At 41.1% G+C, this 19,839-nt stretch overlaps 1 protein-coding gene across 1 annotated transcript in view; it reads right to left on the reverse strand.

The window, feature by feature from the left end:
- Positions 1-19,839, reverse strand: part of RRM2B (ribonucleotide reductase regulatory TP53 inducible subunit M2B) — a 63,347-nt gene that overhangs the window by 18,522 nt on the left and 24,986 nt on the right. Inside the window, exons 3-7 of the mRNA XM_069731718.1 lie at positions 12,406-12,522; positions 11,880-12,013; positions 9,665-9,759; positions 5,950-6,083; positions 1,611-1,715 (exon numbers count right to left, since the gene is read on the reverse strand). Of these exons, the coding sequence (XP_069587819.1) occupies positions 1,611-1,715; positions 5,950-6,083; positions 9,665-9,759; positions 11,880-12,013; positions 12,406-12,522 (585 nt within the window). The remainder of the gene's footprint in view (positions 1-1,610; positions 1,716-5,949; positions 6,084-9,664; positions 9,760-11,879; positions 12,014-12,405; positions 12,523-19,839) is intronic.

A 19,839-nucleotide genomic window follows, 5' to 3' on the forward strand; every position in this document is an offset into this window, starting at 1 on the left:
CATGATTGATCCACCGCCAAGCTTTATGGTTGGGGCCTCGTTTCCAAAATTCATCAGTGCTCGTATTCCTGTATACCTGCCTGCTTATCAGCTGTGCCCACCTGCCTGCCTATCTATGTCAGCCGTGCCCGTGTGCCTGCCTGTCCACCATTGTGGGCTGCTTCTGCCTCCTGTCCCTTAGGGGTGAGCTGCCATCCACCCAAGGTCAGTACTGGTGTAACACCTGGTCCTGCCTCCCTTGCCCCTCCTCGGATCACGGTATCATCTGCCACCGTACATCTGAGGTCAGACTTGGTGAGCCAAATAGTCACGCCCCACAGGCTCTCCACAGATCACAGCACAGTGGTTCCGCTGCCCAGTCCATTAAAAAGGCTAGATTTGTGTAGGTGTTTCTGAATAGCAGAACAAAGTACCACAACTCCAGAATCTGTTAAATCTTTTTGAAGGTCTTTTGCAGTCAAGAGGGGCTTCTGATTGGCCTCTCTAGCAATCCTATGAGCAGCTCTCACTGAATGTTTGCTTGGTCTTCCAGACATTACATTGACCTACACAGTTTCTGTTAACTGCCATTTCTTAATTACATTTCTAACTGAGGAAAGGGCAACTTGAAAATGCTTTGCTATCTTCTTCCAGCCTTCTCCTGCTTTGTGGGATTCCATCATTTTCATTTTCAGAGTGCCAGGCAGCTTCTTAGAAAAACCCATGGCTGCTGTTTTTTGGCACAAGGTTAGAGGAGGCAGGGCATTTATAAAGCTGGGAAACATACATCGCCTTGCCTTTCTTAATGATGATGGTGATCAAGCCATAGCCCCAACAGGCTAATTAAGGTCTGAAAGTTTAGTCAAAGTTATCAGAGGACACACATCTCCAAGGGTGACTAAACTTTTGCATCAGCCCATTTTTCTTTTTGTAATTTTTAAAATGTAAAAGATGAAAAAATATATATATATTGCCTAAAATACAAAGGAAATGTGTCATCTTTATCTTTAGGCCTTTTAGAGATCATTTAATCTTCAACTTGCTTAAAGATGTTCACAATAACAGTAATTTTGATTCCACTGTAGCTCTCCATACAGTATAAAGGCTCCACATAGTCCTCCAGACAGAATAATGGACCCCACATGGTCCTCCATACAGTATAATGGCTCCAAATAGTCATCCAAACAGAGTAATGAGCCCCACATAGTCCTCCATACAGCATAATAGCCCCACATAGTCCTCCATACAGCATAATGGCCCCAGACAGTGCTCCATACAGTATAATGGCTCCACATAAAAAAATGTAAAATAAAACTACCCTGGTCAGGATGCCGATAGGTTTGAAGGTGCAATGCCGGGGTGGGGGTGGCTATGCCAGGGTTGCGGGCCAAATCGAATCACCCTGTGGGCCAGAATTTGAGATGTGTGATCTAGAGGATCTGTATTGTTAACACACAAAAGAGGGCGGAAATGGTTCACTGGGAAACAAAGACCAGACCCTTTTATTTTGGATGGTAAATACCCAGACTTTAATGGAAATGGTGCTTTTTGCTCTTTGCTATGGACCTCCTATCTTTTCTGTACAGAACTACGCTACTATAATATTCAGTATTAACAAGAATACAAATTACCTGTTCTATCCTCACAGCGCTGACAATGATCTCAGTCACTTGCTGCTCTGTGGGTTTATTCAACAGGTGGTGAAACATTAAACATGCAAAATCACAATGCAGACCCTGCAAGCAGAAATATCAGATATTACAGGTAAAGCCATAACTCAAATGCAAGAAAAAAAAACAAAAAAAATAATATACTGCACAGCAACGTAAAAGCCACATTGCTGTGCACATGTTCAGTCTTTTGTTACTTCTTTTAACCGCTTCAAGGTTCGGAAACTGTGAGATTGCTAAAAGAAGTCACATCTTAACTCTTTAGGCAGTTTCAGTTAGGAAGTTATAGCTTAAGATGATGCAGCAACGTGGCTCAGTGGTTAGCACTGTTGTTTTGCAGCGTTAGGGTCCTGGGCTCAAATCCCACCAACGACAACATCTGCAAGGAGTTTGTATGTTCTCCCCGTGTTTGCGTGGGTTTCCTCCAGGTTCTCCGGTTTCCTCCCAAGACATACAGATAGGGAATTTACAGTGGGGAAAATAAGTATTTGATACCCTGCCGATTTTTCAAGTTTTACCCCTACAAAGAATGGATTGGTCTGTAATTTTTATCGTAGGTACACTTCACCTGTGAGAGACAGAATATAAGAATAAAAAACACAGAAAACTACATTGTATGACTTTGAAATAATTAAATTGCATTTTATTGCATGAAATAAGCATTTGATCACCTACCAACCAGCAAGAATTCTGCCTCTCACAGACCTGTTAGTTTTTCTTTAACCCCTTAACGACCAGAGGTATATTTGGCTTTGCATTTTAATTTTTTGCTCCCCTTCTACCCAGAGCCATAACTTTTTTTTTATATTTTTGGTCAAAATGGCCATGGGAGGGCTTGTTTTTTTGCGGGACGAGTTGGAGTTTTGAACAACACCATTGGTTTTAACATATCCGTGTACTGGAAAACGGGAACAAAAAAAATTCCAATTGCGATGAAATTGTAAAAAAAAGTGCAATCTCACAGTTGTTTTCTGTTTTTTTTTTGTTTTTTTTTACCATGTTCATTAAATGCTAAAACTGACCTGCCATTATGATTCTCCAGGTCATTACCAGTTCATAGACACCAAATAATTCTAGGTTCTTTTTTATTTAAGTGGTGAAAGAGTTTGTTAAAAAAAACAAGTAAATTGCGCCATTTTCCGATACCCGTAGCGTCTCCATTTTTCGTGATCTCGGGTCGGGTGAGGGCTTATTTTTAGCGCGCCGCTCTGACATTTTTAATTTTAACATTTTGGTGCAGATATGATATTTTGATCGCCCAATATTGCATTTTAATGCAATGTTGCGGCAACCCTAAAAAACGTAATTCTGGCGTTTTTACTTTTTTTCTTGTTACGCCGTTTAACGATCAGGTTAATCCTTTTTCTTATTGATAGATAGGGCGATTCTGAACGCGGCGATACCAAATATGTGTAGGTTTGATTTTTTTGTTGTTGTTGTTTTATTTTGAATGGGGCAAAGAAGGGTGGTTTGAACGTTTATATATTTTTTTATATATTTTTCAAAACATTTTTTTTATTTTTTGCATCTTTCAATATTCTCCATGGGAGACTAGAAGCTGCTATAATCCGATCGGCTGAGCTACAGAAAGGCAATGATCAGATCGCCTCTATGTAGCACAATTTCTCGCTTGCTATGAGCACCGACCACCGGGCGGTGCTCATAGCAAATTGATAGTGACAACCATAGAGGTCTGCTGGAGATCTTTGGTTGCCATGCCAATCCATCGGTGACCCGCGATCATGTGACAGGGTCACCGATGGGCGGGATTTCTGTCGCGCTTGTTAGAAGTGCGCGCTAAATGCCGCAGTCAGAGATTGACAGTGGCATTTATTTAGTTTACAGCCAGAGGTGGATCGTGATTCCACCCCTGGCTGTTAGAGGTAAATGTCAGGTGTTCAAAACAGCTGACATGAGCTGGAAAAGATGTGGGCTCAGTGCCGGAGCCCACATCAAAGGGAGGGAGTCCAACATTGGCTTACTATTATGCCCGATGTGGGAAAGGGGTTAAGCCCACCTACTGTGCACACATTACCTATATTAAAATTGTACCTGTTTAAACTTGTTACCTGTATAAAAGACACCTGTTCCCACACTCAATCACACTCTAACCTCTCCACCATGGCCAAGACCTAAGAGCTGTCTAAGGACCCCAGGGACAAAATTGTACACCTGCACAAGGCTGGGATGGGCTACAGGACAATAGGCAAGCAGCTTGGTGAGAAGGCAACAACTGTTAGCACAATTATTAGAAAATGGAAGAAACACAACATGACTGTCAGTCTTCCTCGTTCTGGGGCTCCATGCAGGATCTGAAGAGAGCTAGGACCACAGGATGGATGGGGTCATGCATCGTGAGATTTTGGCCAACAACCTCCTTCCCTCAGTTAGAGCATTGAAGATGGGTCACAGATGGGTCTTCCAGCAAGACAATGACCCGAAACAGCCAGGGCAAGTAAGGAGGTGCTTCGTAAGAAGCATTTCAAGGTCCTGGAGTGGCCTAGCCAGTCTCCAGACCTGAACCTAATAGAAAATCTTTGGAGGGAACTGAAACTCAATGTTGCCCAGCGACAGACCGGAAACCTGAAAGGTCTGGAGAAGATCTGTATGGAGGAAGGGACCAAAATCTCTGCTGCAGTGCGTTCAAACTTGGTCAAGAACAACATGAAAATTCTGACCTCTGTAATTGCAAACAATTTTTCGAGGTTTCTGTGCCAAGTATTAAGTACTGTTTCAAATACTTATTTCACGCAATAAAATGCAAATTAATTATGTAAAAATCATACAATGTGATTTTCTGGATTTTTTTTTAGATTCTATCTATTACAGATGAAGCGTATCAACGATAAAAATGACAGACCTCTCCATTCTTCGTGTGTGTGAAAACTGGCAAAATCGTCAGCGTATCAAATACTTATTTTCCCCACTGTAGATTGCGAGCCCCAACGGGGACAGTGATAATGAGTTCTGTAAAGCGCAGTGGAATTTATTTTCCTCTATATATGTGAGATAAATAAATAACACACCGGCCATAAGACTGCCAGCAAAGTGGCTTCAGGAAATGATTGACGGCTTTTTCCTGAAGTGGCTTTGTTTGGGAAAACCTCGGCAGGTCCGCTTTAAGAGTTTTGGAGGAGTTTTTCTTTTCCTTGAAGAAATTTTTAAAGTTTTTATATCGTTTTGTAAAGTTTAAAAACTTGAAGCAGAAGAAAAACGTCCAAACAAATGAAAAGCAAAGAGGTTTTCCAATTGAAATGAATAGAAAGAGTCTTTCAAATGTTTTTTGAACAATGTTTTAAACATTTTTTGGAGCAGAACCGGCTCCAAATGGCTCCTCAAAAAACTTCATGTAGCTAAATTAGTTGTCACTTGTCAATTAGCTGTTCAAAAACTGATGGTGATCTTTTGTCACTCTCATCTATCATGTACAAAACATATGCTCGTTAGAGCTTTTTTTTTTTTAATAGAAACTGTTCTAACACATTCGTTGTCTGTAACAAGGAAAAGTCTTATTTAGGCTACGGTCACACCAGCATATATTCTCTCATCCGAAAGAATCAGGCCGATAATGCTAATCACACTTCGATCAGAGTTTTATCAGAGTGTGGTCCGATTTTCTCGGATGAGAAGAAGGGAAAAAATTCTCTTCATCTTCTGTGTTCGGTTAGTCCTTGAAAAGAAAACTGCACTCTGTCATCCGAGTGCAGTCCGATGTTTTTCACAGACTCATTGACTTGCTTGGCAAAGCGTGATCTTGGCAAACTCAGATCCAACTTTGACATGCTGCAATCTTTTCCTTGGACTGAGCCAGTCCGAGGAAATAATGAGACATGTGCATGACGGCATAGAAAAACATTGGTCCGAGTGTGATCCGATATTTTGTTGGATCGCACTCGGACCAAAAACAAGGTAATGTGCACAAGCCCTTACATACAGTATTTAGTAATGCATCTTACCTTATTTAAACAAATGGGAAAAAATTGCAGAGGTATGTTATGGGGCAGGAGGAAAAACTAACTTTCTAGGGTCTTCTAGCACCCCCCCTGGACCTGAACCGAAGCTACATCACCATAGAAACCTATGGGAATCTGAGTGACTTCAGTAGAATCATAGATATTGATTTTAGTAAAGAAATAATAAATTATCAGCAATATTATAATCTATTATATATGTGACCTGTGTAAGTGCGCAACAAATGGAACCTATAATATTCTGGAAATTTCCTGCAAGGGGCACATTACCCCTCATATTACATAATGTTTGCATTAGTGAAGCTTAAGGTTTTCTATGAAGGTGTCACCTCATCCCGACTGATCAGCTCATTGGAGAAGGTGAGTCCGGGCATCAAACCTCTCTTTTTCAACCAGAAAATAGCAGCAAAAGATCCAGAGAAGAAGACCCCTTCTACAGCAGCGAACGCGACAATTCTCTCCCCTACGAAGAACACAATATGAGACAAGAGTGACCGCAGGCATAGCACGGGTGCGAGGTAAAGGGATGTACAAGGCAGTTATCAGAGTCATGCCTAGGATCAATCTGCATGCTATTTAAATAAAAAGTGGGGGAGATAAGAGGCTGCCGGACACATACATCAACGCTTAGCTGGGGTGCCATAATAGGATTAGGCTAGGTTCACATGTTGCATATTTGATGCGGATTCTTTTACTCACGTAAAATTTAGAGAAACAGCAAAGTGGATGAGTTTTAACTCGTAGGATTATTCCCAAGATCACATTGATGGCACGGTGTGTTCTAAACCTAAAATCAGTAATCACTGCAAATACATCATTTTTGAAAAAAATTACTTTTCATCCTTCTAACCTTCCTAAATATCCCACCCCCTGCTCTGCGTTTACTCACTGTTGTAACTGGAGGTGTTCTTAATCAGTTCTTTACTCACTGTTGTAACTGGACGTGTTCTTCATCAGTTCTTAACGCACTGTTGTAACTGGACGTGTTCTTCATCAGTTCTTTACTCACTGTTGTAACTGGATGTGTTCTTAATCAATTCTTTACTCACTGTTGTAACTGGACGTGGTTCTTGATCAGTTCTTTACTCACTGTTGTAACTGGACATGTTCTTCATCAGTTTCTTACTCACTGTTGTAACTGGACGTGTTCTTCATCAGTTCTTTACTCACTGTTGTGACTGGACGTGTTCTTAATCAGTTCTTTACTCACCGTTGTAACTGAGAAAAGAACTGATGAAGAACTTGTCCAGTTACAACGGTGAGTAAAGAACTGATGAAGAACACGTCCAGTTACAACAGTGAGTAAAGAACTGATGAAGAACACGTCCAGTTACAACAGTGAGTAAAGAACTGATGAAGAACATGTCCAGTTACAACAGTGAGTAAAGAACTGATTAAGAACACGTCCAGTTACAACATTGAGAAAAGAACTGATGAAAAACATGTCCAATGTTGTAACTGGACGTGTTCTTAATCAGTTCTTTACTCACTGTTGTAACTGGACATGTTCTTCATCAGTTCTTTACTCACTGTTGTAACTGGACGTGTTCTTCATCAGTTCTTTACTCACTGTTGTAACTGGACGTGTTCTTCATCAGTTCTTTACTCACTGTTGTAACTGGACGTGTTCTTAATCAGTTCTTTACTCACTGTTGTAACTGGACGTGTTCTTAATCAGTTCTTTACTCACCGTTGTAACTGGACGTGTTCTTAATCAGTTCTTTACTCACTGTTGTAACTGGACATGTTCTTCATCAGTTCTTTTCTCACCGTTGTGACTGGACGTGTTCTTAATCAGTTCTTTACTCATTGTTGTGACTGGACATGTTCTTCATCAGTTCTTTACTCACTGTTGTAACTGGACGTGTTCTTCATCAGTTCTTTACTCACTGTTGTGACTGGACATGTTCTTATTCAGTTCTTTACTCACTGTTGTAACTGGACGTGTTCTTAATCAGTTCTTTACTCACTGTTGTAACTGAACGTGTTCTTAATCAGTTCTTTACTCACCGTTGTAACTGGACGTGTTCTTAATCAGTTCTTTACTCACTGTTGTAACTGGACATATTCTTCATCAGTTCTTTTCTTACCGTTGTAACTGGACGTGTTCTTAATCAGTTCTTTACTCACTGTTGTAACTGGACATGTTCTTCATCAGTTCTTTACTCACTGTTGTAACTGTACGTGTTCTTAATCAGTTCTTTACACACTATTGTAGCTGGATGTGTTCTTCATCAGTTCTTTATTCACTGCTGTAACTGGACGTGCTCTTCGTCAGTTCATCACTCACTGTTGTAACTGGACATGCTCTTCATCAGTTCTTTACTCACTGTTGTAACTGGAAGTGTTCTTAATCAATTCTTTACTCACTATTGTAACTGGACATGCTTTTCGTCAGTTCATCACTCACTGTTGTAACTGGACATGTTCTGCATCATTCCTTTACTCACTGTTGTAACTGGACACGTTCTTAATCAGTTCTTTACTCACTGTTGTAACTGGACATGTCCTTAATCAGTTCTTTACGCACTGTTGTAACAGACGTGTTCATCATCAGTTTATCACGCACAGTTGTAACTAGACATGTTCTTCATCAGTTATTTACTCACTGATGTAACTGGACGTGTTCTTCATCAGTTCTTTTCTAACTGTTGTAACTGTACGTGGTCTTCATCAGTTCTTTTCGAACTGATGTAACTGGATGTGTTCTTAATCAGTTCTTTACTCACTATTATAAACTGGACATGCTCTTCGTCACTTCATTACTCACTGTTGTAACTGGACGTGTTCTTAATAAGTTCTTTATGCATTGTTGTAACGAGACGTGTTCCTAATGAGTTCTTAACGGACTGTTGTAACTGGATGTGTTCTTCGTCAGTTTATCACTCACTGTTGTAACTGGACACGTTCTTCATCAGTTCTTCGCTCAGAATCAAGAATCTGTCCTTCACTCTGCATTTCATCCGATGCAGTCACTGTTTTTCCCAGTCGTCACCACAAGTGGGATCATGAACAGATAGGACACTATGGGCCCAATTCATTATTGCATTTGGGCCTTTTCTTGTCTAGGTTTTGATGTTTTTTTGCTTGTTTTTTATTTGTGCCTTATTTTTCTTTTAATTTGTGCCCCTTTTTAAGTCTATTTAATATGTGCTCAATTGTCTGTTTTATTTTTTTTTATGTTTGTCATTGTGGGCGAGGTTTGGAGTTTCCAGATGATTTTGGTTGCTTCATTAATTGTGATTTTTATAAAAATGTGTTTCCAGTCCACCTCTGTAGAGATTTTCTGCACAAAATTTGTGAGCAAATTTTGCAACATTTTGGGCTAAAAAAGTTCCAAAAACCTCAAAAGATAAAAAGTATTACTGATTTTATGCAAACTTTATGACCTGCCTTCGCCATTTTGAAGAATTTGGCGTAAAAAAACCTCAACAAATACAAGAAGAAAAAAGAAAAGTGACTTGACAAAAAAAAATGCAAGGATGAATTGGGCTCTCTGTCTCTCTGCTTTTTTTTGTCAATTTCTGTTGCAGAAACTCACCTTTTTAGAGCAGGTTTTAACCATTAATTTCACTGGAGGCCCTAATTCAGCGGGGGTAAAAATGCCTTCCTGGGATCGTGTAAAAAAAAAACGCTCATAAAAGTGCATGAATAAGCGCAGAAAATAAGTGCGCATTTTAGATGCTGACAAACTGTGCATTTCAGTTCAGAAAAATTCACACACAACAGGTGAGCTTAACCGGAAGGGTGAAATCTGCATCAAAATCCACAAGTAACGTGCACGGATTCTGCTGCAGAAAAGCTGCATATACACTGTGTGAAATATCAGTAGCGAATACGCAGTGTGAAAGCCCACGATAATTCTACATATTGCTGTGAAATTACTATATGCAAATCTACGAGGAAAATCTACTCCAAACTTGCAACATGTCCGCCCACCCATAATGTCATCTCTTTAGCACAGAAAGTGTAAGGCGCATTCTGTGCATCTCAATAAAGGGTAATTATTCCTGTAGCTCCAGCATAGTCTCGGACTGTACGTACCAAAGGAAGCTTTCCTGTTTGATATCCAATGCAGGGCCCACTCAGCTTTTTTTCTGATGCATGGCATTGTTTCAATTGCATTAAATAAAAAATTACTAAAAAAGAAAAAAGAAAATGAAAACATAAAACACACACAAAAAAAATGCATATAAAATATCCAATAAAATAATAATTTTTATTTTTAAAAAAGTTGATGTGGAGACCGACACTTTCCATCTGCCCTGTCATGGATCCCTTCCCTGTGGTGTCACTTATTCGTCACGTGCCTGCTCTCACACATGACTTGGGGTTGTGCCTGCAAGGGTTAATCTATCTCCCCACTCTCAGTCCCAGCATTCAACCTCTGTCCTATGCTGTAATGGGAGCATAAATCACACACCGACCCTGGCCACACACCCGCTCATACGCGCTGCCACCACTCATCGAATACACGGGCGATGAGTCCCGGAACTAACAATAATACTAATAAAAATATGTCTATCACTCATAAGGCTCACACACCTTTAGGCTATGGATTCTTTTAGAACATTCAAGGTTCAACTTGTTAAAGTTTTACTTTAATAATAAAAAGTTCAATGCTTACAATAAGAAAAAGGTATAAAAATATGATAATAAAAAGACATACAACTTATGCAAAACAGTGTCAAAATAAACAGGAGAAAACTTACAGAAATCATCTAACTGGTAGTTTGCTTTCTGCTCCCTGAGGGGGGGTGGATGGAGTTGGTGGAACACATCAGCTTCTCAGGATGCCCTCACATGTGAACACAATTCTCTGTCTGCAGCCTAAATTTATAACTTTGGTCTGAGGTCAGGTTTCTAGACCGGCCTCCCAGGTTAATATCATAATTGCGGTCTGTTTGATTGGGCACGGCTACTCTACTAATGAATATATTTTATTTTCCTCTGGAGACACTTGTGAGGTGGTTCCCAGGGATAGCTTCCCTCAAGCTGCAATTAGCATCTCCCCTCCAAGACCTGGAAGGTGCCAAATGTTGCTTTTCTTCTCGGCCCTAGCTAGACCCCCTGGTGAGATATGGAGACAGAATACACGGACACGGATTACCCTACAGACTTCCATCATTAGGTGAAAACTGTTTGCTAATCTTTTGCATTCTACTGCTTTATAAATCATTTTTGGGAGCTCAAAATGATGTTGCTCAGTTGTAAGGTCACATGACGGCGATGGGAACTGTCACGAGCAGGTTACGTGCTCCTGGAAGATATGGCGTTAGAAAATCACTAAGTATTGTGAATCGCAGATCTTCCATCTAGCCGGTGTGTTTGTGTTTCACATTAAATGGATTCCGTTTCCTTTGGTGCTGAAGAGTTTAATGACCCTTTCCATGCTGGACAGCAGCTTGCAGCTCCATCTCACAGCTGTCCCTGACCTGGTCATTACCTCTCCCTCTGCCAGTGAATCCTTTGCTTCCTAGCTCCTTGGAGACGTTGTGCTGAATTGGAGATCGTTGTTGTGTGCTGTTTTTGTGTGTATGCTTTCCTCACTGTCCTATTCCCATTTGGTTGGTACATTCCTAGTCTTATTTATATACCTCTCTACCTTTGGTAAGTGTTTGTATGTTAGTTCCTTTCTGCTATCCCTGTCTGTCTTACGTGTTGATACAGTAGCATTTCCGTCCCGGGCCTCCTGGAGGAGGGGGAGAGCATAGCTAAGGGAATAACAGGAGAACAGTAAGGTTGGTGGCCCAAACCTCCTCACCTTAAGATGTACTTTTGGGAGCAGGGATAGGAAGGGCCCCAGCCCTAGCGACTGTTCAGGACCTCTTTCCCTAATCACGAACAGTCACAACGTGATAAGAACAAGTAGAATTTTCTCCTTTGACTTTGGATGTGAATAGAGTAGAAAATAACACATTGCTGAAAACCAGTACAAGACAAGTATAGGATCACGGAAAGTATTTGCAAAGTTATTATAATGGAGATTTTAAAGGGAATCTGTCAGCGCAAAATGACTGTTCAAACCCAACACAGGTGGCAAAACAGTTCAGAGCCCCAACCCTCCTACTTGTATAGCATCCACTTCTTTCTTGATTGATAGTAGGAGTCAGAGAAGGGCAGATAAATGGAAAACAAGTAGATGTGAAGATGCACCGAACTGCTGGGCCACACCAAGAGTGAACCTATGCTTGGTTCGAACAGCCATTTTGTGCTGATAGACCCCCTTTATATGCTGCCCATTGTATTCCCGACGTACCGTTTCTCAGGATCCTTGATATACGTCTCGATGAGCAGGCTGTACATTTCAGAATGAATATTCTCAATCAGAATCTGAAAGCCATAAAAACATCGAGCTTCTGGTATCTGAACCTCCTGACTGAATCGTTCCACCTGAGATAATAAAAAAAATGCCATTTATTGCTATGGATTAGATCACAAATATTGTAGTCAGAGGAACTGAAGACTTCATAAAGGGGTACTGACGGTGGGCGCACCATACACTGTGTAGGTGTAATAATAATAATATTAGCAAATACCTCAGATTAGAAATGTAGTATAGTTTTTCTGATTCACTATCCCGCTTACCCCATGTGCAGGACATTGCAGTAGTTAAGGTATCCATGGTTACGACCACTAAGAGCTAACTAACTGTCACTATATGGCTGGTTGTAACCATGGATACCTGCAATGCGCTGAATATGGGGTAAGCAACATAGAGAATCAGAAGAACTACATTTCTCATTGGAGGTATAGTAATAGAACACATACCGTCTAACACCTACCAGATTCTCATTAACAATGCCATCGCTAGCAGCAAAGAAAGCCAATACGTGGGAAATAAAGTACTTCTCATCCGACGACAGCTTCTCCCAGTGAGCAACATCTTTGGATAAATCCACCTAATAGAGAAATTGTAACAGAAGATGGTAGATTATATACAGTGGGCATTGCTGCAGTATTATAACATGCACGAATATTAAACAGCAATAATATTTATTATACATATAGTAAAAAAAGGATAATAAGCAGCGAGTAGCATATATACATTAGATAATCGTATAGTTAAAAATCCACCAGATTACAACAGTTATTATAATATACAGTATGGCTGAAAGTGTTGAATTTGATCCAGAAAATGAAGTATTTCTCCCAGAAAATCATTGCAACTACACGTGTTTTGTTAAACACGTCTGTTTCCTTTGAGTGTATTGAAAAAAACACGAAAAAAAATGAAAAAAAAGGGGAAATTGTGACATAATTTTACACAAAACCCAAAAATGGACAGGACACAATTGTTGTCATCTTTGCAAAATTGTGGGTAAACGACCTAGTTTCAAACATGTGATGCTCGTTCAAAGTCGCCTGTGACAAGTAACAGGTGTCGGCAATATGAAAATCACACATGAAACCAGATAAAAACTGGAGAAGTTGACTCAATTTTTCCATTGTGTGTCTGTGTGTGCTACACTAAGCATGGAGAACAGACCGAGGAGAAGAGAACTGTGCGAGGAAAAATTTCAAGGGTACCAATACTTTCGGCCATTACTGTATAACATGTGCTATTATACAACAGACTATAAACTGCATTATACAGTATGTCAATATTCAGCAGATAATGGACATCCACTACAATATACAGCAGATCAAAGGTTCTGGGCTTACACGTACCCAGGGCATGGGACATGCCATGGATCTAAAACTATGTTCACACGCTGCATTTTTGCTGCGTTTTTTTAATGCAAATTAAAAGCTGCCAGTGCCAGCAAAAGCTATGAGATTTCAGAAATCTCATGCACACACTTGTTTTGCCTTTTCCTAACTGAATGGGAAAACTGCTGCAGGTTTTTTTTTTAATCTGCATCATTTCAATTCTTTATTTATTTATTTTACTGATTTATATAGCACCATTAATTCCACAGGCATCATCATCACTGTCCCCATTGGGGCTCACAATCTACATTCCCTATCAGAGTGGGTTTTTTGGAGTGTGGGAAAAAACAAAGAGAACCTGGAGGAAACCCACACAAACACGGGAGAACATACAAACTCTTGGCAAATGTTGTCCTTGGTGGGATTGGAACCCAGGACTCCAGCGCTGCAAAGTAACAGTGCTAACCACCGAGCTACCATACAGTGCTAACCACTGAGCCACCATACAGTGCTAACCACTGAGCCACTATACAGTGCTAACCACCGAGCCACCATACAGTGCTAACCACCGAGCCACCAGACATTGCTAACCACCGAGCCACCATACAGTGCTAACCACTGAGCCTCCATACAGTGCTAACCACTGAGCCACCATACAGTGCTAACCACCGAGCCACCATACAGTGCTAACCACCGAGCCACCATACAGTGCTAACCACCGAGCCACCATACAGTGCTAACCACCGAGCCACCATACAGTGCTAACCACCGAGCCACCATACAGTGCTAACCACCGAGCCACCATACAGTGCTAACCACCGAGCCACCATACATTGCTAACCACCGAGCCACCATACAGTGCTAACCACCGAGCCACCATACAGTGCTAACCACCGAGCCACCATACAGTGCTAACCACCGAGCCACCACACAGTGCTAACCACCGAGCCACCATACAGTGCTAACCACTGAGCCACCATACAGTGCTAACCACGGAGCCACCATACAGTGCTAACCACCGAGCCACCATACAGTGCTAACCACTGAGCCACCATACAGTGCTAACCACTGAGCCACCATACAGTGCTAACCACTGAGCCACCATACAGTGCTAACCACTGAGCCACCATACAGTGCTAGCCACCGAGCCACCATACAGTGCTAACCACTGAGCCACCGTGCCGCTTTCATGCTTTTTTCACATTTCTATTCAGACATTCTTTTTGACTTTTCCATTTTACAAACAGACAAGTGGAATATGTGATCCACTGCATCACTTATGCAAACAGAAGCCGAGCGGTCCCGTTATGGGGTCTGTTTTTTAGAAAAGAAAAAAAATCCTGGATGCAGAACTTTTTCTTGTATTCTTAAAAACTCTGCTTCTATTTACTTCGATGTCAGGGATCTCTTATCCTGTTTTTCTGTTCCTAAAACGGAACAAACAAATGGAAAGTCCGAGCGAAAATGTGAACAGAACCAAAGGGGCTCTCTGACTGTCATTGCATGTGCTCTGCGCTACGTATAATCATAACCTTATATAATGTATCTGAGGATTATAATATACAGCAGCAAATGTAACCTATATAATAGGCCATTACTAAAAAAAACTATAGCGGTATTATACTGCACATCTATTATACTAATATCATGTACAAAGTAGAAACTATACCAGTGTTATATCATACAGTAAATATAGTGCGGAAAAGAAGTATTTGATACACTGCAGATTTTGCAAATTTTCCCACCTACAAAGAATGGAGGGGTTTGTAATTTTCATTATAGGTACACGTCACCTGTGAGAGACAGAATCTGGGTATGTGCACACATTGCGGATGTGCCTGCGGATTTTTCCGCACTGAATCTGCACCTCTTGGCAAAAAACGCAGGTGCATGGTTTTGATGCGTTTTTTGATACTTTTTTATGTGCATGCGTTTTTAAAGCCTAATAAAGATCTCTTAGGCTACGTAGCAGTGCGTCGGGCCGACGTACCGACGCATCCTGTGCCAACGCAGCACAACGGGGGCAGCGGATGCATTATTACAACGCATCCGCTGCCCCATTGTGAGTTGCGGGGAGGAGGGGGCGGAGTTCAGGCCGCGCATGCGCGGTTGGAAATGACGGACACAACGCGCCAAAAAACGTTACAAGCAACGTTTTTTGGTGCCGACGGTCTGCCACAACACGACGCAACCGTCGCACGACGGTTGCGACGTGTGGCAATGCGTCGCTAATACAAGCCTATGGAGAAAAAACGCATCCTGCAAACAACTTTGCAGGATGCGTTTTTTCTGCAAAACGCTAGTGTGAAAGTAGCCTTATTGAACAAAAAAAAAAGATTTGTGATGTCATCTCTTGTCCAACCTCCTCTTTTACATTTGTCCAACCCACGCTCCATTACAGACAGGCAGGCATACAAAAAATTGGAGGCAGCACACGGTTTGTAGTGAAAAGGAGCTACTTTATCAGCCCAGAAAGCGACGTTTTGGTCCCAACAGGAACCTTTCTCAAGCAGTGAACATGTGAAAGTGCCAGGTATATAAAGAGTATACATAACTTTAATCATTTGCATTAATCATAATTGTAAGAGCATGTGTTTACATTATCATTGACATGCATAAAGTGCAGACAGTGATACCGGAATTATTCATCACATAAAGTGCAGTGCATAAATATAGATAAAGAAGGCATTGAAAATCTGCATTTAGACATCAATTGGTAATGATAAAACAGGTGTATAGCCTTGTTAATCACATCCATGACTTGTTCCACTCTCTTAGGCTATATGTACACGTGTAATAGTCCACTGAGGATTTTTCCGCAGCAGATTTGATAAATCTGCAATAACGCTGCGTTTTTGCTGCAGATTTATTGCGGATTTGCCGCGGTTTTTCTGCGGTTTTCACTGCAGTTTTACAGATGGACTTGTAGCCTTGACATTGCTCATGCTTCCTCACAATTTGGTTTTTCAAGTCCTCAGACAGTTCTTTGGTCTTCTTTCTTTTCTCCATGCTCAATGTGGTACACACAAGGACACAGGACAGAGGTTGAGTCAACTTTAATCCATGTCAACTGGCTGCAAGTGTGATTTAGTTATTGCCCACACCTGTTAGGTGCCACAGGTAAGTTACAGGTGCTGTTAATTACACAAATTAGAGAAGCATCACATGACTTTTCAAACAGTGCCAATACTTTTGTCCACCCCCTTTTTATGTTTGGTGTGGAATTATATCCAATTTGGATTTAGGACAATTCTTTTTGTGTTTTTTCATTTAAGACAAATTAAATGAAGATAATAATACCAAAGAATTTGTGATTACAATCATTTTCAGGAAGAAACTGAGTATTATCTGACAGAATTGCAGGGGTGTGAATACTTTTGGCCACAACTGCAGATAGATAGAAGGAATGAGTTAGATAGATAGATCTATAGATAGATAGATAGATAGATAGATCTATATACGGTATATAGATCTATAGATAGATATATCTATGTATCTATAGATATATCTATCCATAGATATACAGTGGGGCAAAAAAGTATTTAGTCAGTCAGCAATAGTGCAAGTTCCACCACTTAAAAAGATGAGAGGCGTCTGTAATTTACATCATGGGTAGACCTCAACTATGGGAGACAAACTGAGAAAAAAAAGTCCAGAAAATCACATTGTCTGTTTTTTATCATTTTTTTTGCATATTATGGTGGAAAATAAGTATTTGGTCAGAAACAAACAATCAAGATTTCTGGCTCTCACAGACCTGTAACTTCTTCTTTAAGAGTCTCCTCTTTCCTCCACTCATTACCTCTAGTAATGGCACCTGTTTAAACTTGTTATCAGTATAAAAAGACACCTGTGCACACCCTCAAACAGTCTGACTCCAAACTCCACTATGGTGAAGACCAAAGAGCTGTCAAAGGACACCAGAAACAAAATTGTAGCCCTGCACCAGGCTGGGAAGACTGAATCTGCAATAGCCAACCAGCTTGGAGTGAAGAAATCAACAGTGTGAGCAATAATTAGAAAATGAAGACATACAAGACCACTGATAATCTCCCTCGATCTGGGGCTCCACGCAAAATCCCACCCCGTGGGGTCAGAATGATCACAAGAACGGTGAGCAAAAATCCCAGAACCACGCGGGGGGACCTAGTGAATGAACTGCAGAGAGCTGGGACCAATGTAACAAGGCCTACCATAAGTAACACACTACGCCACCATGGACTCAGATCCTGCAGTGCCAGACGTGTCCCACTGCTTAAGCCAGGACATGTCCGGGCCCGTCTGAAGTTTGCTAGAGAGCATTTGGATGATCCAGAGGAGTTTGGGGAGAATGTCCTATGGTCTGATGAAACCAAACTGGAACTGTTTGGTAGAAACACAACTTGTCGTGTTTGGAGGAAAAAGAATGCTGAGTTGCATCCATCAAACACCATACCTACTGTAAAGCATGGTGGTGGAAACATCATGCTTTGGGGCTGTTTCTCTGCAAAGGGGCCAGGACGACTGATCCGGGTACATGAAAGAATGAATGGGGCCATGTATCGTGAGATTTTGAGTGCAAACCTCCTTCCATCAGCAAGGTCATTGAAGATGAAACGTGGCTGGGTCTTTCAACATGATAATGATCCAAAGCACACCGCCAGGGCAACGAAGGAGTGGCTTCGTAAGAAGCATTTCAAGGTCCTGGAGTGGCCTAGCCAGTCTCCAGATCTCAACCCTATAGAAAACCTTTGGAGGGAGTTGAAAGTCCGTGTTGCCAAGCGAAAAGCCAAAAACATCACTGCTCTAGAGGAGATCTGCATGGAGGAATGGGCCAACATACCAACAACAGTGTGTGGCAACCTTGTGAAGACTTACAGAAAACGTTTGACCTCTGTCATTGCCAACAAAGGATATATTACAAAGTATTGAGATGAAATTTTGTTGCTGACCAAATACTTATTTTCCACCATAATATGCAAATAAAATGTTAAAAAAACAGACAATGTGATTTTCTGGATTTTTTTTTCTCAGTTTGTCTCCCATAATTGAGGTCTACCTATGATGTAAATTACAGACGCCTCTCATCTTTTTAAGTGGTGGAACTTGCACTATTGCTGACTGACTAAATACTTTTTTGCCCCACTGTACCTATGGATAGATAGATATATGGATAGATGTAGATATATGTATCCATATATCTATCCATAGATAGATATATCCATATCTATCTCTATAGATATATGCATAGATATATAATAAATAATATAAAAGCGACTAGGGGCGCTGCATAAAATGTACTGGTGATCCTCCTGCTGCAAATATACGGACACAACTACCTAAACTGTCCGATGTAAAGTGAAAAAACACCAACGATCATATATATATCTATATCCGCGCTGGAGGTACCATAAGATCCAAACGTATAAAAAAACTTACTAAATAAAGTGTCTATCCCAACATATATAGACAATTGCCTTATTGGGAAATATTACGGCATCTAACATGCATATGAGATGTAAATGATTACCGGATATCCACATGCGGGTCTCTCCTGATCCGGGATTCCCAAGTGTTTACACGACGGTGGAAAAATCTTCTGCTATCTTTCATACAAGTATGTGAGGGAAGGGTATAAAAAAGCCTGTCCCGGCCGGTGACAGACACCCCCTACCTCACAAGCATTGTTTCTTGATCTTCAGCGTGAGACGATGCTTCCACATGCTGATTGCCGGCGAGGTGCAGAAAGTTTGCAGGACCTCGCGTGACGTCACAAGCACGTGATGCTACACGTGATCGGCTTACGAAGTGCACACAGTGCCAAAAAGGTTCTGTCCAACGCGTTTCGGAGTCTACGGACTCCTTCCTCAGGGATGGACCGGTGCATGTAGGCAGTACTTCTTATATTATGTGGCGAGTGGAAGCGCTTGGTTTGATTGGCTAAAGATAAGGAGTTAACACCCGCTGTTAGGCCCATCATATGGAGAGTGGAAGCACTGGGTTTTATTTATTAAAAGCAAAGAGTTCAATCTCGCTATTGAGCCCATTCGGAATTAATGTGTTCATTTCAAAAATCCATTTACTCTCCTCCCTTGACATCTGGTGGATGAAGTTACCTCTCCGCCAATTCTTTTTCACTATCTTGATCCCAGTGACCACAATATCTTTTATAGAGCCCTCATGGTATTCCTCAAAATGTTTTGATAGGGGGTGACCCGCAAATTTTATGTTAATATTGCGTAAGTGTTCCCCTATACGTGTGCTCATGGGACGGATAGTACGCCCTATATATAGTTTTTCACACGGGCATTTTATGCCATAGATCACTCCTCTGGTGGAACAGGTTATGAGGTCCTTAATTTCTACCTCATTCTCTTTGTAAATAATGCTCAATTGTTTTTCCGTGTTCAATTTTCTGCACGGAAGGCACTTTTTGCATGGAAAAAAGCCCGACAAGGTTTGTGGTATAGACGGTAATATGGGCGGCGCAGATTTACGAACAGATGGAGCTAGTATATTACCTAAGTTGTTCGCCCTCCTATAAACAAATCTTGGATGTTCTGTTAATATGTTACCGATTATCCTAT

This window comes from Ranitomeya imitator, chromosome 6 (genome assembly GCF_032444005.1).
Source record: "Ranitomeya imitator isolate aRanImi1 chromosome 6, aRanImi1.pri, whole genome shotgun sequence".
NCBI lineage: Eukaryota > Metazoa > Chordata > Amphibia > Anura > Dendrobatidae > Ranitomeya > Ranitomeya imitator.